This window comes from Podarcis pityusensis (assembly GCF_964106645.2).
Source record: "Podarcis pityusensis genome assembly, chromosome: 14".
Classification (NCBI taxonomy): Eukaryota; Metazoa; Chordata; class Lepidosauria; order Squamata; family Lacertidae; genus Podarcis; species Podarcis pityusensis.
In genome coordinates this window covers 11,661,782-11,684,588 of record NC_138039.1, presented here as the reverse complement: position 1 = coordinate 11,684,588, position 22,807 = coordinate 11,661,782, and the positions used below count along the sequence as shown (strand labels likewise).

General features: G+C 43.3%; 1 protein-coding gene across 4 annotated transcripts in view; it reads right to left on the bottom strand.

The window, feature by feature from the left end:
* Nucleotides 1-22,807, bottom strand: part of TRRAP (transformation/transcription domain associated protein) — a 154,500-nt gene that overhangs the window by 29,122 nt on the left and 102,571 nt on the right. For all 4 annotated transcript variants that reach the window (XM_080980887.1, XM_080980889.1, XM_080980890.1 and 1 more), the window contains 7 exons: nt 22,533-22,798; nt 21,050-21,150; nt 17,561-17,762; nt 14,186-14,350; nt 10,262-10,352; nt 8,188-8,387; nt 6,033-6,294 (listed from right to left, as the gene is read on the bottom strand). In XM_080980887.1, the coding sequence (XP_080837013.1) occupies nt 6,033-6,294; nt 8,188-8,387; nt 10,262-10,352; nt 14,186-14,350; nt 17,561-17,762; nt 21,050-21,150; nt 22,533-22,798 (1,287 nt within the window). The remainder of the gene's footprint in view (nt 1-6,032; nt 6,295-8,187; nt 8,388-10,261; nt 10,353-14,185; nt 14,351-17,560; nt 17,763-21,049; nt 21,151-22,532; nt 22,799-22,807) is intronic.

The window sequence follows — 22,807 nt, the reverse complement described above, 5'->3', positions numbered from 1 at the left end:
TCCCCCTCCACCCTTCAACTTTAATTCAAGCTCCAAGTTTAACAGATTAAAGTAATCTCATCTTGCGCTAACTAAAAGTGCTGTTGTAATCCTGTGACTACTCCTGCTTAATCATAATTGAAAAATAAAATGTTCCAAATCTGTAGAAGATATCAGAAAAGTTTTTATTCTTCTAGAAAGCAGCAAATCCCTTTTGTATCCTGATTGCTTCTATTACTTTATCTTGGAAGTCGAGGGAAAATCTCATCCTTTGTTTGAAAATATGTGTGTGTGTGTGTGTGTGGAACTTAGTCAAATAAGCCAAAACTCTGCATTTGGCATTTGAAGACCTGAAAAAAACAAAAATCAACAAATGCATTAAAAAAAGAGTTGAGCAAAATTTAATTTCAAATTTGGTGCAGAAAAGGCAAGAGTGAAGTTGTATCATCCATTATGCTTCAACAGAGGCAGTGCAAAGCACCTTTGCACATGCTTTCCTGCCTCCTCTGTTCAGCTGTTCACCTTACGGCTCACCCAGGTTTGGCCACTTTTTGCCGCAAGCGTGGAGAAGGTAGAACCAGCCCTCCAAAAGGAGGGACAGCACAGCTGCTCAGCCTGTGCTGCGACTGACAAAAAGCTGGAGCTGGAGTTGCAAGAATGCTTTAACTCTGCAGAGCAGAAAGGCAAAGAATGAAGGAGGCGCTCTCTAAAGCAGGGAACCTGGTACCACCCAGATGTTGCTGGACTCCAGCTCCCATTAGCCCCAGCCAGCATGTCCAGCGGTCAGGGAAGATGGGAGATGCAATCCAGCAGCACTAGAGGCCATAGACTCCACACATCTACTCTGTTGGATTCACATGACCCTGCCTCTATCTGGAGTCAGCGGGAGGAGTAAACTACTCAGGAGAACACACACACACACACACACACACACACGGCCTCAGTTTAGAATGAGAAAATACTTCAACTCCTTCTGTTTAGTTTATATGCTAAAAGGGAACTTTTTTGCTCTTCAATTTTCCCCTACTCTGAAATAAACAAACACAAAACAAACAAACACTTTTTATCTATATACCAATTTTAATACGGATATGAGTTTTTGAAGTACCATCGCATACAGGAAAAATTGTCTATTCTTCCTAAGCATGGAGAAACAACGCATATGTATTAACTGCAGCTGCATCCCTTTGACTTATCAGAAAACCCAGAAGAAGCACAATATGCTGGCAACTCTCTTCTTCCCTAGTAGCTGCCACGCATTAAATTTGATCATATGGTTCAAGGCTTCCATTATCTACTGTCATGCGACTGTTGTGCTGCAAAGATTACTTCATGCAGAGCTTAACATGCTCTCTAATGTGCAGGGCATAGATGTGACACACAAGAATCCCGTAAGGCCACTTTCCCCATGCTCATTAAAGCGAGGTTCTGAGGAACTATCTCAATTTCCCTGTTGCGAATTCAGAATGCCAGCATCCCAAATTACCTTAGAATTTCCCTCAGTTTCAAAACCAGTTTACTGTGTGTTGTTGCTCAAAAAATACAGACAAGTTGCATCATTCTTTCAGATTGTGGCTGTACACCATGCAATGCAATGACCCTGACTGAACTTGAATGCTCAAGACATCCAGATATCTCAAAGGGTCACCTTCCTCTGCACAAAGCTGTCATCAGAGACCCTCCTCTGAATATCCTCCTGTTTCTGAGGGGCGGGTGGTAACTTGGCTAGGGCATTTTCTGTGGTGGCACTCCATCTACGGAACACCCTTCTCAGATACGCCTTCACCCTTTCACCTTTTAGGTTTCATGTGAAAACTATTTCACTTCCCATAAGGTTTTTCATCTAAGATATAAAGATCCCTTCCTATTAATGCTGCGGGTTTTGATGGTGTTGTTCATCATGCTTAATATTTTCATCAGAACAATCCTTTTTATTATGACTTTTTAAAAAACAACCTTTATTTTTGAAGTTATCTTGAGCATATTTGATGGATAAGTGTGATAAAACTACAGTGGTACCTTGGGTTAAGAATTCAGTTTGTTCTGGAGGTCCGTTCTTAACCTGAAACTGTTCTTAACCTGAGGTACCACTTTAGCTAATGGGGCCTCCTGCTGCACAATTTCTATTCTCATCCTGAAGCAAAGTTCTTAACCCAAGGTACTGTTTCTGGGTTACTGGAGTCTGTAACCTGAAGCGTCTGTACCCCAAGGTACCACTGTACTTAAATACAGTCGTACCTCGGGTTACATACGCTTCAGGTTACAGACTCCGCTAGCCCAGAAATAGTACCTCGGGTTAAGAACTTTGCTTCAGGATGAGAACAGAAATTGCACGGTGGCAGCAGGAGGCCCCATTAGCTAAAGTGGTACCTCAGGTTAAGAACAGTTTCAGGTTAAGTATGGACCTCCAGAACGATTAAGTACTTAACCTGAGGTACCACTGCATCCCGACTGTCTCTCAACTGCTACTGTCATCCCACCTAGATGCAAAGGAGGGGTGAGACAACAAGGTCCTCTCCACTGGCTCATTTGTGACAGACCCGTTTGGCTCAGTTTCTTGTAGCAGCATTTCACCTTTCAGCATTGGAGGAGGAGGAGGTGGAAGAGCAAAGACTCCTCCATTGGCTCAGCTGAGCCCAGCTGCTACTTGGCTCTTTCCCTGCCAGAACAACCTCCTAAATGACTATTCCAACTGGCCATCGTGTAACAATATAACTACAGAGGGGATGTGAATTTGCTCATCCCCATCTTCCCCTTCCCTGTCTCTTTTCCTACCATTTTTCATAAGAATTCAAGCTACTATTTCAAACTGTAAATTGCCCCAAGTGCTTTGGCATATGGGTTCGACTCAGGCTACCTGAAAGGATTGTGTCCCCCTATATGAACCTGCCCAGGTGCTAAGATCCTCAAGTGAGCACCTTATCTTGCTCCCATCAACATCAGAAGCACGGCTGCTGGTGACGCAAGAGGGAGCCTTTTCTGTGGCTGCTCCCGTATTGTGGAACTCCCTCCCAAGAGAGGTGAGACTGGCTCCCTCTCTGCTCCCCTTTTGCCAGCTAGCTAAGACCTTCCTGTTTGGAGAGGCCTTTGAAAACTAAGGAGCAGACAAATGATGCTGATCACAGGGCTGCTATCAGGGCAAGCTATTTTAATTACTGGTTTTAAATGTGTTTTGATGTATTTTAAGTATTGAAATATATAGATCCCATAGATCTACTAGAAGAGGAAATGAACATTTTTAAAAAAGTTATAGGGGTACTGTAATCATTCCAGCAACATAAAAGGAAGCCTAACTTACAGAGCCTCAGACCTTGGGAATGAGAGTCTAAAGATCCTAGCATATTCTTGAGCCCCCACTGCACAGCATCTCCCAGAACCACAAATTCTCCAGTAGAGCAAACACATTTGAAATGAGGTGGAAAGGTGGCTCTAGGCTAGGGCCAATGACTTGGCAAGCACACACATCCTTCAAGGTTGGCCTCTTTGCTGTCAGTAAAAGAGGGTGGTGGAAATTGAAAAACAAAACAAAACAAAGCATTCTGCCTGCTGCCCTTTTCACTGGCAGAGGGGTCAAAGTAGTCAGTTCAGAGACTCAGAAGCATTTATTCTGCAGTCCCAAGCATGCTTACTCAAGACATAAATCGCATCAAGCTCAATGGGGCTTAATTCCAACTCCCATTGGCTTAGCATTTCATGAGTGTGCAGAACAAGGAATGCCCAGATTCAGCTTGCAGAATTTCCCTTTCATAAAATACACCTTGTGCCAGAGGAAGGCTAGAATCTAAAATGGCAAAGAACAGATGCTCCTTACAAATAATAGTTTTCATGTAGTGCTGCTCTATAAATAATAGAAAGCAAAGCTAGTTAACAGAAAATGAATAACAGTAGCAAAATACTTCCCAAATTGCCCCCTTAAAGGCCAATTATAGCAATTGATTTAAATTATCAAACTCAAAGGGCAAAAAAATTTAATAATTTCATGAGTACCAGACACACCAAAGTTTAAATCACATCACTTACACAGATGCTTCTAATTTAGGGAAAATAAACATATAACTCTTCCAACAAGCACATTGTGCATTTTAGGTGTAAACCTGGACTACTTTGAGATTTGTTTTCTTATCTAAATGGTTTGATATAATTGTTTTCCTACTCAGTTAATGAATTAGGTATTTTACTGAATTAAATGCCACAAAAGGATTCTTAACATAATTCTGTGACATTTATAGCAGATAAAGGAAATTACCCAACTCTCTTTCACTCACTAGGCTGTTTCCTAATTCTTTCTAAATGCTCATATACTATTCCAAAGGGCAACAGAGAAAATAGGCTGAGTTCAGACGTAACATAAAACCTTGGTTTACCAGAACAGTAATGGACAGTGGCCAACTTTGGGCTAAACACTTCCTTTCTCCCTCATTTTTCATATTCACATGGATTGCAAAAGCTCCTACTTCCACTGTCCCTGTGATGTCTGAATTCTGGAAGCTGTTGTTGCTTAAACAATGATTAGTGAGAACAAGCCAAATGCAATTGTTCTTACTAGCCATTGTTTAAACAAACCATAGTGCCCCAAGTTTGGATGCCACAGGGAACTGTGGCTAGTTTGAAAACAGAAGAAGATTTCAATCTCATTGTAGATATAAAAGGGAATGAGATGAGAGAGGTTTCCACCATGGGGTTGGTTCCACGGTAAGTGCTTTAATTAAAATAGCAGGCAATATTAATACAGGATATTGAGACAGCAACACCGGAAAGGCAGTGATTCCTTCACTGTGGTTCCTTGCCTAGGAGCAGAGAACCAATGATCTGCAAGAGCCCATCCGATCCTGGTTTGGATGAGCTGGGAAAGCATCTCCTCCTGTGCCTTCTGTCCCCTTCTTGCTCTAAATCAGCAATCATTTCGCTTTTGCTTCCTCTCCCCATTAAGCAACTTGTCCTCCAGGACTTGCTCCAGCTGGAGCTGGAGGAGACTCTTGAGAGTCCCATGGACTGCAAGAAGATCAAACCTATCCATTCTGAAGGAAATCAGCCCTGAGTGCTCACTGGAAGGACAGATCCTGAAGCTGAGGCTCCAAGATGGAGGGCACAAGGAGAATGACAGAGGACAAGATGGTTGGACAGCGTTCTCGAAGCTACAAACATGAGTTTGACCAAACTGCGGGAGGCAGTGGAAGACAGGAGTGCCTGGCGTGCTCTGGTCCATGGGGTCACGAAGAGTCGGACACGACTAAACGACTAAACAACAACAACAACTTGCTCCAGCCTCGGCTGGGTCTCAGCGAGGGAGGCTACATGCATTCCTGAAGTTCAGTGTGGCTCATTCTCATAGCACAGTTTCCCATTACATCTCAAGCTTGCTTTGATTTAGAGGAGGGAAAAAGAAAAACCTTTTCTTGAAGGAATAGCAAGCATCATTATTTCTGATGCAAATTTTGGATAGAAAAGGAATCGTAGCCATTGCAGAGCTGAAGGGATCTCAAGGGTCATCTAGCCCAAGCTGCAGCAATCACAGCTACTAAAGAATCCCTTACTGATGGACATCCATCGGTCCAGTATATCTGAAGGAGCGTCTCCACCCCCATCATTCTACCCAGACACTGAGGTCCAGCGCCGAGGGCCTTCTGGCGGTTCCCTCACTGCGAGAAGCCAAGTTACAGGGAACTAGGCCTTCTCAGTAGTGGCACCCGCCCTGTGGAACGCCCTCAGGCCACCAGATGTCAAAGAGAACAACAACTACCAGACTTTTAGAAGACATCTGAAGGCAGCCCTGTTTAGGGAAGCTTTTAATGTTTGATGCATTATTGTATTTTAATATTTTGTTGGAAGCCGCCCAAAGTGGCTGGGGAAGCCCAGCCAGATGGACGGGGTATAAATAAATAAATGAATTATCATTATCATTAAATAAATAAATAAATTATCATTATCATCCAACCTCTGCTTAAAAACCTCCAAAGTACTATTCCCAGATGAGTCAGAGCAGAAAACATTCAGTGTCTGGATCACAACCTGTAGGGTGAAAGTTAACCACAAACAGTATAAAAATCACATACCTGTTGTGAACTGCCCTTTCAGTTTCTGGAAGACAGGGTCTTGAGCCGTCGCCTGGGCTCTCCTCGCTAGTGACTCCGAAGCAGCGCTGGAAAACATGGTGGAGACATTGGAGACGTTCTCCAGGCCGACACCAAAGGTGCTGACCAACTTCTTGACAAAATTCAGCGTGTGGGGGGTGATTTTGGCATCTGAAACTGCTCCACTCTTCTCAAAGGCGACAGAGTAGCACTTTGCCAGGCCTTGCTGAAGCTGTCGAAGGACCTAACGCCATCAAACACAAAAACAGCACTTTTTTCAATGGAAATAATGAAGTACACATTTGGCACCGTACAGCAACATTCTGAGATGGAGCTACAGAAAGCAGTGCTAAGAACTTTGCTCTTCCTCTCCCCAACTGGTTTTGCTTTTCTGTCATGTATTCCAGACTGCAATCCTAAGATCAGGGACTGACTTGGGGTTATTTTGTTGGTTTATATGTAAAAAATGCTCCAGAAGCCCTCTTGCTTGAAAAGTGGGATAAAAACCTTTAAAATAAATCAATACACATGTGACACATTACCAGCGTGTTGCAATTCCTAGCTTTTTGGACGCAAACCTGTCTGCATATAGCCAACTTTCCTGCACTGCTTTTTGCTTGTCAGGAAGTCCAAACAACAATTTTAGACACACATTTATTTCTGAAATGTTCTATATTTTACCCTTTGGTTGCACGAATCCTTCACGGAAACTGCTGTCGCTTTTCAGCATCTGGTAAATAACTTTGAAAGGTCTGCTTTACTTGCAAAGTGCTATATACATACTTAAATAAAAAATGGGAAGTAAGGTAGGAAGAAGTCAATGGGAGGCAGTGATGGCTTGTCCATTAAGCCAAATGGGGCACCGCCCCACCAACCTCAGCCTTTATTCTTCCAAGAGTGGCTGGGGAAACCCAGCCAGGTGGACATGGTATAAATAATAAATTATTATTATTATAGTTGTTAAGTCCACACGTCTGCCTTCCTACTCACAACCAGTCTAGGGGGTAGCACGACCCGTCAGGTTCCTCCTGCTGCTGCTGAGTCCCAGTGTTGCCACTTGCAGAACTCAAGAGGGTGGAGATGGAGACAAAGCTAAGATTAGCTGGCTCTGCTTCCCATTTGGTCTGACTACACTTACTGTTGGGCTCCCTGCCTTCTGCCCAATGAGCCACCTTGGCTGTGTCTGAGCCTAGGCTGGGCAAAGGCCTGGAGCACCAAGTTGGTCCTAAGAAATGCAAGCTCTCTTGAATCAGTGTTGTCAGATGGCAGTGGTGGTTGCTCATGAGTAACCAGTCAGGACTCAGACCTGTCTTTTACAGGTTTTATTTTGGTGCAAAACTATTTACAGTGCAGAGCCACAAGTTCATGTCTGCCTCAATCGCTAGCAGAATCCGGGAGTGGTTGTTCCCGGGTCCTTCCCCAACATAAAAGCTTCGTCACCCCCAGCCTTTTCCTTCCTTCTTTGCGTTTTACACCTCTGCGCAGGGTGGGCAATGGAAGAGGCGTGCTTCCCTCCTGGCTGGCTTGGCCAGGAGCGGTGCTGAGGCTCCCAGCAGCATCCTCTGGTCCTTTCCCCTCTTCCCCACTGGAGGTGTGGCTTTCCTCACCACAGGAAGAGGAACTGCTTCGCAAGATTTTTGGCGGTTCCCTGTAACCCAACTGCCCCTCTGCTTCCCTACCTTGTTCCGATGGCAGTACCCTGACAAGTGTGCAAGGTGCAAAAGCTTGAAACAATCTCAATACCAGGAGCAGGGGGAAGCAGGATGGTGGCATAAAGGCCTCTTCCCACCTACGTGCGTTTTGCTCACACGTGACCACGTAGCACCCAATCTGATATGGAACCCAGGAAACAATTACATAAATCGACTTTAAACTGCAGAAAGAGCAACAATTGCCCCAAAAGAGCAGGAAAACAGCTAGCAATCCCAGGAGCCTTTGCAACTGCAATCCCAGAAGCTTTTGCACATCACCCTCCAACGATGAGGAAGACTAAGAGCCACCATTGCCACCTGTCTGGTCAGTGCTACTTATTTTTTAAACAGTTTTTCAAGGGGTTCCTGGGAACATAAACCGGGTGTAAGTGGGGAGACCCCTGTACACGTTTTTAAAATTCCAGTTCTAAATGGAAGAAACATACCTCTTCGTGCCAGTTTTCTCTGAACCAGACCATCTGATCCACTATCCCTTCCAGAGATGAGAGGAGTGTGGGGTGCAATTCCCTCTGCATGTGCATAATTCGGCTGCAACGCCACATGGGAGCTGTGGCTCTGATTGGCCCAGGGTCCGAAGCCGAATGCGACTGGTTTCCGACTGAACTTGGCTGCTGCTGTCCGGAATCTTACAGGGGATGGAAAAATTCCCAGAAAACACCATTAGCACTACAAAGCACCCCAGAACCTTAAAAATAAGTTGCAATTTCTCTGTAAATTAGAAAAGAAATTGCAATCCCGCTACATCGACAGGCACATTATTAACACAAAACGTTTACAAAAATTTCTGCTACAAACAAATACTTCCTGTTTCCACTTCAATAAAGCTGACAAAAAGAAAATATTTCATAGAAGACCCAAACTGGAAAACAGAAATAGCTTTATGGTCCTCAACTTTCTTCCCCTCCAACTGCTTAGTTTTGGTGTGCCAGGAACTGCTAAAACATATTTCTAGAATAGACGTTCAGAGTAGCCTTTCCATTCATAAAATCCCACAACATGTCTGGGCTCCAAAGTCACCATTAGCCACAAGGAAACAAGTCATTTCCGAGAAAGACTGTCCAGAGAGAATACTGTAATGTCATAATCTGTTTTAAACAGCAACCAAATGCTGTCTAGCAAAAGGGGAGAAAGCTTAAAACTTAAAAACAAGCTATGCATTTCTGATCATTTCTATCAGTCTAACACTTAGAAGCAATTTGTTTTAACCCTGTTATGCATTTAGGATATTTTCATGCTCCATTATTATTATTATTATTATTATTATTATTATTATTATTATTATACAGCACTTCATCTGAGGACCGCAGGGCAGTTTACAATACAAAGGGGTGAGTTATGGAAATGACCTAAAGGGTCAGTTATGAAATGTTTTAAGTTAATTCATGCCACTGCACAATCCACATGTTCTCCTACAGTAAGGGTGTGCGTTTGTCAATCATTCTATAGGAGTGGTTCCCAATTAGCCAAGTATTGCGGACCCCTGGCTGTGTACCCCTTACTTTTGAAAATTTTGAAATCTGTATGGAAGTTTTTGTTATGCGAAGGGTGATACAGATCCCTTGGGTATGTGGACCACCATTTGGGAGCCACTATTCAATAGTATTGTAGCCTCCTGGCGCACTGCACCTTAGATGCCAGGGGTGTAGATGACCCCAATATCCTGAAACTCTAATTAACACAGCCACTGCTGTCATGTTGGTGCCACATTTTTTTATATTAAAAAAACCCACAGGCATCTGGAGCACCTTTTATTATTATACCTCCAGGACATTTTGAATGGAAGGAAAATGAATTTGGGATCTGTGAGATCTGATATGAATTAACAGTGGGGTAGGAGGGATTACAGACCTCAGATGCTATCCTTGTATAGTAATAACAATCCACAATACAATTACACTTTAAAATATTGAATTCAAGTGATCATCAGTAAAGGTAAAGGACCCCTGGATGGTTAAGTCCAGTCAAAGACGACTATGGGGTTGTGGTGCTCATCTCGCTTTCAGACCGAAGAAGCCGGCGTTTATCGACAGACAGCTTTCCGGGTCATGTGGCCAGCATGACTAAACCGCTTCTGGTGCAACAGAACACCGTGATGGAAGCCAGAGCGCACAGAAATGTCATTTACCTTCCCGCCACATTTATCTACTTGCACTGGCGTGCTTTCGAATGCTAGGTTGGCAGGAGCTGGGACAGAGCAACGGGAGCTCACACCGTTGCAGGGATTTGAACCGCCGTCTTCCAATTGGCAAGCTCAAGAGGCTCAGTGGTTTAGACCACAGCACCACCCGTGTCCCTTGATCATCAGTACGTATGTATGTATATATTTGTTTAACACCCCTCCCTCCCAAAAAAACCCTATGACTTAACTGGGGTCCATTTTTGTAAGCATAAGGAGGTTGAACAAAGAAGCTGCTTATCAGCCAACTCTAGAAGCAAAATTGAGGCAAATTGCCCAACTTGAGAAAGGGCCAAGGACATCATGGTATGCCTGCTGCTTACCACTTTTGTAGCGCTCCCGCTGTTCTATCTTCAGTGTCAAGTAGAGGGTCCGAATAGGAAAGTAGACTGCCTGGGGATAGACACGCCCAACCTATTTTGCCATTAAAAACAAACAAACATGTGAATTCTCAACGGCCTCATGAGAAATACTGTGATCCAAACAGATCTGCTAACTGATTGATGCCTAAGCATAACTACTCAAAAATACTTTTAAAAATAATGATATATACAGCAGGTGAAAGTACAAATAAAGGGCCCCTCTGGGCAATATTTCAACGCAAGTCCTGAACATGGTGGGGAGCAATAGCATATCTTTTTATACAGCTTTTATTTGATTTTACAAATTCATTCACACTCATATTCACAAATAATAAAGACTACACAAGATTCTTCCGAATCTCAAGGCTTCCCTCCTCCCCTCCGTGGGTTCTTTGGGTAACCTTTTAAACTGCTTATCGTCATTTATAATCCTCCATTTTGTCCAAGGTCTATATATCGTTGCAAGAGTTATTTAAAACCAGCAATAGCATATCTTACCCCCTTGCCCACCTGGTGTGCTGGTCCACTCTGCACAATTAGACATTTTGTGCTTCATATTTTTTTTCTCTCTCTCTCTCTCTCTCTCTCTCTCAGGGTTTTTGTTCTTAATTATATATTGAAGTTCTTACATCTATGCAAATCATCCTCTTGAGGGGAGATCTCTATCCCAGGCTATTATCCCAGGGAACTATTTGAAAGGGTTTCTATATGTGGACACTTGTTTTTAAATGTTTGCATTTTCATATATGGAACCATCTTAAGTGCTTTATACAGTGGTACCTTGGGTTACAAACACCTTGGGTTACAAACGCTTCAGGTTATCGACTCCGCTAACCTGGAAGTAGTACCTCGGGTTAAAAACTTTACCTCAGGATGAAAACAGAAATCGTGCGGTGGTGGCACAGCGGCAGTGGGAGGCCCCATTAGCTAAAGTGGTACCTCAGGTTAAGAACAGTTTCAGGTTAAGAACGGACCTCCAGAACGAATTAAGTTCGTAACCAGAGGTACCATTGTATACGCAACTGCTTTTTATCTTTTTTTGGTTTATAGACCTTAACTGTTTTATAAATTGTCTGTCTTATTGCTATAACGCACCCTGGGACCTTTAAGGTGAAAGGGACACGTAAGAAAACTAACTAACTAAACGTAGGGATCGGATCCTGAAAGAGGCATCACCCAATCTGATATAAAAGCCGCTCCGAAAGGGTTATAAAGGGAAGCTGACAAGGATTCTATCATATTACTTTGTAAGCCAGACATCTGCATAATGAGATAGCATACAGAGCACTAAAAAGATCTTACTGATGCAGATAAAAAGAGAGAGGCACAGAAAGACAGCATTTAGTCTTTAAATAAGACCACAATTCCCAATGAACCCAGCACGATGTGTTAGCTGGGCCCATTAGAGCGTAACCTTATCTCACAAAATTGCTGCTCTACTGGGTGAAAAATAGCCACTTAATGTAAAGGGATACCACTTTCATCAAGCAGAGGTTTCATGACTCCTCCGGGGAGGGGGGGGGGGAAACGGTGAACACACATTAATGTGCCATTTTTGCCTTTAAATCTATACGTCTTGGTATCTATTAAATGATAGGAACAATATATCTGACCAGATTCTATGAGGCAAGGCAGACGATAAGCTATGGCAGGAGGTTCCTCTTGCCATCCTTTTTATCAAAAAATATACCGCACCGGCTTCCAAAGGAACTGAAATGTCACTTTAAAACGTTTGCAATGAATTAACTCCCGCCTGTAATGGCCCATTTGAGATCAGCATAAAATGTACAGTAATGACAGCTGGAACAGTCTGATCATGGCGAGGATTTCGTTTCTGTATTTCACATATTTAAAGACTCCTGATAAATAAAAGCCTAGCTTGTGCTATACCAACACCATTGCACCAGAGATTACGGTCTGCAAAAGCAAATCATTCTTTGACTCCATTTGCACAGCATGGAAAGCCATACTATAGCTTGCCAGGATTGCACAAATGAGGAGGACTGCACCCGCGTGAGGAGCTCCCAAACACTTTGCTCCTCCTTTTTTGCAGTGTGTATGTGGGTGTCTGTTACTCCTACACCATGGGTAGGCAAACTAAAGCCTGGGGGCTGGATCCGGCCCAATCACCTTCTCAATCCGGACCGCGGATGGTCCAGGAATCAGCGTGTTTTTACATGAGTAGAATGTGTCCTTTTATTTAAAATGCATCTCTGGGTTATTTGTGGGGCATAGGAATTTATTCAGCCCCCAGCTACGCAAACACATGCTATCCCCTTTTTTGGGTAGTCTAACATCAGGACAAAATGAAAATATCAGATTCTATCTGTCTGACATTAACCCGGAAGTAACTGCAATATAATTTGGAAGCCGAGCGGCTGAGTTTTTAACCAAAGGTATCTATCTCTCAGAGTGGTGAGCGGCACTATTTAGCAGGAAGAAATGCCAATGAAAACCCCCATTATTAAGTATTTTTACATGGCTGTTTATTTGCATACATTATATATGGATGTTTTATGGTAGCCTATATCTGCAATGCCTAATAAAGGTTTGGCGAAGTAAGGATAACATAAAAAGTAATCAAAGCAACCAAAAATGCATATATGAAGTCTTTTATGGTCATTCTTCCTTGTGTACATAATGAAGGAAGGCTGCTCAATTGTAAAGCAGTCCTTTTGTTTTATATCTTGTGCCATTCTAAATTTATTGGAGAGTTTCTTAAATTTCCAGAGCTTAGTTATACCAATTCATCAAAGAGGCTCCTTCCATGAATTTCCAATACCTAGTTACAATAAGTCTTGGTGCAATTAACAGTGATTTAAAGCATGCATCTGCATTTTGCCCGAAAAAAAGAAAAGGGATTTAACAAAGCCAATTCTGGGCAAACCGTTTTCAGTCTTTTGCCAAAGATGGGACATCATAAATAAAAAGGAAAAACTTTATCCTGTAATCAGCTCATGATCTGAAATTTTAGATTTTTTATGTGGTTATTTTTTTATGCGCATACTGTATGTATATATTTATGACTGCTGTAAACCACGTCAGTATTTGTTTCAAGGACACTGCAATATACAAATATTTTACAGTATTTTTTGCTCCATAAGAATCACCTGACCATAAGATGCACCTAGTTTTTAGAGGAAGACAGGGGGAAAGCCCCGTTTTTTTGAGGATCAGCTCAAAGTTGTTGAGCTTACTTTGCAAAGGGAAAAATTCTGTTTTTATGGGGTTCAACTCACAGTTCTGCAGCTTCTTTAGGAAAGGAAAGGGAGCTGTTTCTACAGTTTCCAGACAGATAATCTAACCAGCTAGTCACATGTCGCTGGGGAAACAGCCTCCATCTGCAGAACATTCAACAATGGAGGCCTGGGCAAGGGGCCGGGGCCGGAAAGGGAGCCAGCAATCGACCACACATTCGCTCCATAAGATGCACAGACATTTCCCCTTACTTTTTAGGAGGAAAAAAGTGTGTCTTATGGAGCAAAAAATATGGTAAGTAAAATAAATAAATAATCTTACATGTTATCTTCCGTTTTATCTGAGGTTTCAGCACTATTTTGTGTGGTTCATCATCTACAAGTGACTTCATGTGCAATTAAAAATATCCCTATTTAAAGACCACAGTTGAAGTAGTGATTCCTTTCACAGATATGCATCCCTTCTGGAATCATGGTATTCAATGCCATTTTATCCTTACTAAACCCATTAAACACCACATATGAAAATACGCAACACACAGTGTAACAGTTTCTTGGGGGGCGGGGGGACCTTTAAAAACACAATTATATTGCCTTCAGTTTTACCTTTAAAAAATGGATAAATAAAAAGCTTATACTTCTAGAGTATGAGAAACAATGAATCAGGCATTATTGCAAACTCCCCTACCTGGCTAATAAGGTTTAACAGAAGTTTCCCTTCTGAGCCAACCAGACAGGTTAACAGCTGTGGAATCCAAGCCAGCCATTGGATAGGGGGGACTCCAATGCAGTACTTGTCAACAGCATCTGCTAGCGTGTTCTTGTCATCGTCAAAGCTCAGTAGCCAAAGGACCTAAAAGAAAAGAGCAAAAATGAAAATGAAGTTCTTTCATAGGAGAATGGCTAGTTGACATTTCAATATCCCGCACATGGAAAGAGTTTGGGCAAAGGCTAAGTTCTGGTTTTTGCATGCTGCCACCCCCCTCACCTTTGTCATGACCATTAATTTCAATGGGTCTACTCTGAGTAGGATTAACGCTAGATGCAATAATAGTTGGAAGGCACCCCAAGGGTCGTCTAGTCCAACTCCCTGCAATACAGGCATCTCAGCTATCCAATGCCTCTAAGTTGCCATAACTTAAAACTTTATTTCAGCAGCTAGGTAAACAGTCTCCAAGGTCACAAATGAAGGGAAAGACCTTTCCATTGAACAGAAAACCACTCTAGTGAGCAACAGGTATCAGACAAATGTGATATGACTATCTTCACTGGAATAACTTGTATACTATTAAAATAAAAAAAATCCTTCCAGTAGCACCTTTAAGACCAACTAAGTTAGTTCTTGGTATGAGCTTTCGTGTGCAAGCACACTTCTTCAGATACATTCAGTGTGTATCTGAAGAAGTGTGCTTGCACACGAAAGCTCATACCAAGAACTAACTTAGTTGGTCTTAAAGGTGCTACTGGAAGGATTTTTTTTATTTTGACTATGGCAGACCAACACGGCTACCTATCTGTAATTGTATACTATTGTGAGATAAGCCCTTTGTATCTTGCTTCAGTCCAGAAAGATGTGGAACAGGTCTGAAAAGGGTTAAAGAGGTCATGATTATTATGCCAAATGCTGGCAGGGAAATCCACCTTCGCCTATAAAAATAATAAACAAACAAACAATGGGACAGCTTCCAAACTATATTGGAGACAATAAATGTCAGATCGGTAAGATACTTTTGTAAGCTGGAGAATTGTTATTAGGTGACTAACAAATGCAAAAACGAAGCAAAATATGAAGTCAAATCCCCTAAATAGTAATATTTGGAAAGAAGTAAGCTGGCAGAATTAAATGTAATGTGCAACAGCTGCAAGATTAAAATCAGCTCTGTTCTGCTTCACAGCTAAAAGTGTGTCGTGTTATGTGTTTACCCCAAAATGCCCATTAATACACAAATGCAAATCTAGTTTGGTAAAAACAGTACATTTTCTTTATTTTTAGATAACCAGCAGGTCACGTTTATACACACTTTACATTTAAAACGAAAGCAGTATTGAAAGACTGCAAGAGCCATTTAGGAACTCACATTTGAATTAGTTTGGCAACTTGCCCAAACAAATCTATCTCTCTCTCTCTCTCTCTCTCTCTCTCTTTTAAATACAGGGCACAATAGTGGTCATTTGTCAAAGATTAGGGGAGAAATCCATTTTAGAACCTTTTGGATTAAACAGAAGTTCAACTGAAGCTCAGGTGCTAGAAGCTATAATCCATTATTAAACTTCCATTTCAGCAGATAGAACTGGGTATGTTCTGGGGTGCGCTTTAGATTTTTTGAAACCGGGGCCACAATAACGATTGTGATATACGGCTAGTTTGGATACGTCAAGAAATTCAACTGCTATATTATAATTTGCACAGGGAGAAAGCAAGGCTGTTCGTCTAACTAGCCCAACTTCCACTAGGACCCTTTCCCAGTAAATTCCAACAGCAGTCAACACCGTGCCTTATATACGCTGTCGGACCCCCATTATCCACAACTGAGAGCTGGATTCCAACATCTGGAGACCACCCCATTGCCCCACCCCTGCTCTAGAGGGAACTAAGAAAGACACCCTTCTACTGGCCTGCTTTAGCAGCTGCTTACTCCAGCTTTTCCTAAGTGATATAGTCTCTCTCTCCCCCAATAATCCAGCTTTCCTCAAACTGGAGCACACCACATGTTTGAACTTCAACTCCTCAATATGCACACACATTGCTGTTGATGTTGGCATCCATCTGTCTCTGGAAACAATGGAGAACTTCCCCGGAGGTGAAGTCCAACCGCTGCATTAAGAGGCACTGAAGTGACCTCAAATACAAATAAAAGCACTGGGAATCAGGGAACCACACAAACTGAATCTGAATCTGTTCCAGGTTTGCAGTCATTTTGATGTGTACATCCAGGGTTCTTAAAGTAGGAATATAGTAATGGAGGAGGGGGGATGTGGCCTCATGAGCATCTGGGTAGTTCATTATGTATCGGGGAGAATATGAGAGTCAATTGAATTTCCCCCGCTTTCCTTGAAAGCAGATAGTTGATGGCTATGGGTAGTTTCACCTCTCCATCCCCCAACCTAAGTCAGCTCTGGCTAATTGCCAATTGGTTGTGGAGACCATGTCTTTGCCATGATAGATGGCCTTGGGAAAGGATCAGGAAAGCTGACAACACCTGTTGTGCACCCGTCTTCAAGGATGACTATCCTCAAAATGAAAAAAAGAAGGCAAGAGAACAACACCCAATCTTTCGTTTCCCTGAACTCTGGTGAACTGTGCTAGAATGCAAAAGCCCACTGTCCACACAGCTAGTGTGCATGTTGACTTCCTCCGACAACGTGTCTGCTGTTTAATGCTTATGTTCACCAACATCTGCTGAAGCCCTGAATCTGTGTTTAAAACATATGAATCGTGCGCCGTATCAGCATCCTTGTCACAACAGCCCATTCCCAACGGTATAATCTGTATGTCAGGCAGAAACGCCGGAGCTCCTCTTATAAGCCACATACACTAACACCTCTGCATTCACGGTATTTATTTTATTTTTAAAATTTCTATACCGCTTTATCTTTTTAAGAAAATCTCAAAGCAGTTCACAGCATATTAAATCAATAAAACATAAATAAAACAATCTGAAGTAAGTCAAATATAGAGTATACAGTGGTACCTCGGGTTAAGTACTTAATTCGTTCCGGAGGTCCGTTCTTAACCTGAAACTGTTCTTAACCTGAAGCACCACTTTAGCTAATGGGGCCTCCTCCTGCTGCTGCACCGCCGGAGCACGATTTCTGTTCTCATCCTGAAGCAAAGTTCTTAACCCGAGGTACTATTTCTGGGTTAAAAGAGTCTGTAACCTGAAGCGTATGTAACCCGAGGTACCACTGTATAGTCAAAGCAACATAACAGAAAACTAAAATATTATTTTAAAGATTTCAAAATGAGACATTACAAAGGAGGTCAACTACAGAATACATATTTAACATAGCAGGGCTGGTGAGTCTGGGCCTTGCCCCCTAGGCCAGATGGAAAGGGCCTCACCTTTGCCAAATACTTCCTGGACTTGCTCTCATTCTGATGGCGACAGGCATGCAGGTAGCAAGTGATGGCCGAGACCCCGAGATGCAGCTGACGCTCCTTCACAAATATATTTTCCAAGTAGTCTCCCCACATCGCCCAGGCCTTCACTAGAACGTCGTGCATCTGCACAGCTGCAGAGAAGGCTTTGTTTGCTTCCTCGGACCTGGGGGAAACATGATGGGGCAGGATATTTGCTGAACTTTAACAAGCGCAATGAACAACAAAGAGAGAATGGAATGCAGAATCCGTAAATAAAACAATCAAGATGGTTCTTAGAAACGTCTGGAGTTTTCCATACTAAAAATAAAAATATCCCTGTGTTGCTTTGTAACAGGTTTCACCAACCTGCTCCCCACCGGATGTTTTGGATGACAGCTGCCATCAGCCCCAGCCAGGGAATAGCAGCTATAGTCCAAACATCTGGAGGGCACCAGGTTGGCAAAGGCTGCTTTATAATAACGTGGGGAAAGGAAGTAGCTGTACTTTATATCCTAGAGGCGAGAGGAAGCCAGTGCCAATTCCCCACCCAAATTATGTGTCTGCTGGATGAATTCATTCCCTCGATTCCTCAGCCTAAAGCCCAACATAGATCTATTGCAACTCCCCCCTCCGCTGAGAAACTGCACAAACCCACAGTTCCCTTCTGGGGAAAGACACAAGAAACCTATTTCAGACATTATGACAATGCAAAGAAACAGGAAGCACAAGGTGTCAGCACTTCCTGTTCCTTTGCATCAGCACAAGTGTCAGAAGCTGCTCTCAGTTTTACTTAAGTTTGGACCACATAACCTGGAGTAACAGCCTGCGGCAATAAAAAAATTGATGGGACCAGGAGAAAAACATGGCAAATGGAAAATAACCTTATCTGTCAAATAGCTTATTAAACAGCTAATTAGCCTGGGTATTACTCAGCCACTTTATTTTTTGCTAACAGCTTTTCGTGTCCTAGGCTGTGCAGCGCAGCAACTTATTACTGAAGGAAAAGGCTGATAAATGGCTTGCCTTATTACGGCTTTCTACTGCTAACAACAGGATTTGTCTTTAGACTTCCTTTCTCCCTCGCCTCTCAGGTTATCTATCACTGACACCCCTGATGACTCTCTTTTATTCCTTTTGCCTTGCAGGCCAAGTGGGAAGAAGAGGGACTGCGCAAGTGACCTTTGGGTCCCAATTCAGTCGATAGCTGGGAAAGGGTAATAAAGAACGATTTTTGGCACGTAGCTTGAAAACATGAAACTGGGAGCGCAAGTTCCGACATTGTACAGGAAACACGTTTTTGACAAGAGGATAGGTAAAGTTGGCACTTGAAAGTCCTTGATGGCAGATAAGCAGTGTAAATTATTCAGCCCGGCCGTCTTGATGGAGAAACCTTCTAAAGGCACACTTGCGGCTGTTCAAAAGGAGCACATTGTGCTTCCTTGCTAAATTAATTACCTTTCCCCTATTTAAAATTCTCTCTAGATTTCCTCCGGAGAGAGGACAGTGATTCCTTCTGCCGTAAGCGATTGTGAAGCTAGGCGGTATACATTTCAAAAGCACATTGATTTTCCGCCTCTGAAGTGGCTACAGCAGAGTGCCAACGAACAGCGTCTCCTGCATTCTCAGCATGCGAAGTGGCGCAGTGCATCAAGTTCAATCTGGAGGGAATCTGAAAATCTGTTTGCGCGGAACGGCTGACAGTCAAACTACTGCTGAATAGATGTAGAGGTACCCTAAACCTACTCTCTCCTTCTCCCCCGTTTAGAATAGTTTTGAAAAGCAAGAGTTGTACAACTGGTGTGGCCCATCTTGGGTCAGGCCACTTGTAGGCCCTGATCCACCAGCTGAAGGCTGGTAGTCTATCTCTCTCTACTATAAAGGTAAAGGGACCCCTGACCATTAGGTCCAGTCGTGGCTGACTCTGGGGTTGCGGCGCTCATCTCGCTTTATTGGCCGAGGGAGCCGGCATACAGCTTCCGGGTCATGTGGCCAGCATGACTAAGCCGCTTCTGGCGAACCAGAGCACTGCACGGAAACGCCGTTGACCTTCCTGACGGAGCGGTACCTATTTATCTACTTGCACTTTGATGTGCTTTTGAACTGCTAGGTTGGCAGGAGCAGGGTCCGAGCAACGGGAGCTCACCCCGTCGTGGGGATTCGAACCGCCGACCTTCTGATCGGCAAGTCCTAGGCTCTGTGGTTTAACCCACAGCGCCACCACTAAATCGTTGTCACAAGCTTTGCCAATGTTCTACAGGCTTCCATATTTTATATTGGAATTTCAGAGACGCTTTCACTTCCCCCCCCCTCCTTCCCTCTCTTTGCCCTCCCCCCTTCATGTTGAAATGAACATAATGGACGCTAGCTGGGTCCTGCTCCTCTGGTTGCCGTGGTGACGCCAAGTGCCATTGGTTAATGGCATTGGGGAAACAACTGCCAATAGAGAGAAGCAATGTGAAAAGCCCCATGAAGGGTCATGTCTCTGAGTGAGTTTTTATCCCTTTTCTTTGCTTTTGCTGTCTGGGGTGGGTCATTTGGTGCTAAACCTTAAAAGAAATGTGGGGTTTGGAGAGTATGGGAGTAAGACGCACTGAATTCAATGAGACTTGCTTCGAACTGAACAGATATCTAGGACTATGCTGTTTGGAATAGGTTTAAAGAGGTTGATTGGTCCTGGGGTTTCCAGTGCAAAAGGATGGTCCTAAGCCCCTCTCTCAAAAGTAAATACCTCACTTTAACTTCCAGTTGCGATCTCTTCCATCTCTATCAGATTACAGGCCTGGTGGGGGCTGCCAAAGAGAGAGGGCAGAGAACCCCCATTTACCATTTATTTTAGCATTTACCATTTATTTTAGATCATCTCATTCCACATGAGCCTGCTTCCATAGACACTGCTACAGGTGCCACACAATACATGTTCCACATTTGTAAGAACTCAATCATTTAATGTGTACACTATGGAAATCCCTGCCTATTGAGATCAAGCAGGAGCCTTCACTGTACTCTTTTCAGCTCCTTGCTAAAAACACCTGCCACCTAGATGCTTAGAAAGTTGAGGTGATTTTATTGCTTAAGTGTTTTAACTTTTGATATGTTTTAAAGTAGGTTTGTGAATTTTTCTTGACTTTACTGTTATCTTTTTGTACACCGCTTTGAGGGGTTTTTTAAATGATCAAGCAGTGTATAAATTTTATGAACTAAAACAAATAATAAGAAAAATGATCCCTCACTATCCGGGCTTACTCTTAAAAAATAATTATATCACCACTGGAAAACTCAGCACACAGGTGGGCAGCTGCAGTCAATCTTTCTTCCATGCAGTGTGGGGTACAGATAATGAGCGTAATTACTCCCACCCACACTGAGGCTGTGACTTTTTCAACTGTGGCTTTTTACTTAGCCTCTGAATCACTGTGTTCTGGCATATACATTCCCAGATGTGTGCTCAACACCTAACCCAGTCATACGTACTTGTTAATCTGAGCCAAAAACATCCCCTTCAGCGCGTAGAACTCTGCAGTCATCTCCTTGGTAAAATACTTCAGATTTGTTGATTCAATAACCTCAAGGCCCTGTTCAATAGATTTTTTACACAGCAAGAACTGTAAAATATATATCACGGGCAAATTGAAACATATGAAGAAGAAGAAAACGAAGTATCGAAACTTTTAAAAGGATATTTCATGAGCTTCCAAATGGTGAAGTGTCACGCCGTCCATACCTAAATGTAACCATTTTTCTTGTTCTGAATCAGGAACCCAGAACTGGCAATAATATCCATACTAGCGCTGTTGCAATTTGTGCACTGATATTTTACCCTTTTGCACTGTCAAGGGGCAGGGGGTCAAGCAGGAAGGAAATGTGGGCATTGGGTGGGGGAAAGGAGAAAAATCATGAAATGACTTAAGAGTAGGAGGGCCCTAAATGGCCAGGTGCATATTTTCAGAAGAAGGGAGGAGTTCCTGCCTGGCAGGCTTCAGGCCTGGCCTCTCCTCCTTCTCACCAATGCCCTGCTCCTCCATGCAGGATGGAGGATGTGATAAAGCAGGCTGCGACTCCTTTGCAGGGGGCTTCCCTGCAGGAAAGGTGCTTGCAAGCAAGCAGCTCCCCATAAGATGAATTGTGGGGAGTGAGACAAATTGATCTGAGGCCTGATAAAGGCTGGTTGGTCCCCAGGTTGGCGTGGTGTGGACTGGGCGCCCAAATCAGGGCCATGGGGTGACTCAGGGAGTCTGTGCGCAGCCTTATAGTTCCTGCAGGTATCTGGGTAACCAAGTTGTTTACGGCTTTCAAAGGTAAGTTTTAAAGACAATTAAGTTAAAGAAGTGAATAAAGAGCCAACGGAAGTCTTTGAAAACCAGCACATTGTGCATAATAAAATGGCCACGCCAATCAAATTCTCGGTGGCCGTATTCTGTATCAGATGTGTTTTCAAGGGAAGCCCTGCATATAATGAATGACAGCAATCCAATGAGAAGTGTTTGAAGCTGGCGATCCAGCCAAAACTGGTAGAAAGCAATCTGTGTCACAATGGTGAACTAGGCCTCTAGCACAGGGGTTGTTAATCTGGTCCCTACTGCCCACTAGTGGGCGTTTCAGGATTCTAGGTGGGCGGTAGGGGGTTCTACGGCACAAGCTGAATCCTCCTTCCATTGAGCACTGGTAGGCGGTAAGGAAATTTGACCATCAAGAAAGATGCATTAGTGGGCGGTAGGTATAAAAAGGTTGACTACCCTTGCTCTAGCATCTCTATCTCTCTCTCCTCCCCGCCCCTCTCACTCACACACACACTCCTGCAAGTGGCAACCTAATCTCTCAAGGGAAGCCCATCCAAAACAGAACACACACTAAACTCCTTGATCCCATTTAACAGTGCTTACATAACCAGAGTCCTATCACCATCAACATTCCACTGCGTTATGACGCCCCATAGTAACATGTGCTGTTGCTATACCTGCATGCACTCGTTTTTGCCCATGACTCCAGCCAGCTGGAGGTAGCATTTGACTTGCTGTCGGATCTTCTGGAAGCAATCCACAATTGGCACCGTTGGAATAGTGTGAATGCGACTCAAGATGTCCAGAGCCACGTTGACCAGCCCTTGCTTCCGAGCGATCTTCCCATACTGGATAATGGCAGAGGCTGAAGCGTGGACACCCAGCATGGCATTATTGGAGCTAGGATCGTGCTGAGTGCTGTTCTCATATGCACTGACAATGGCTAAGAAAA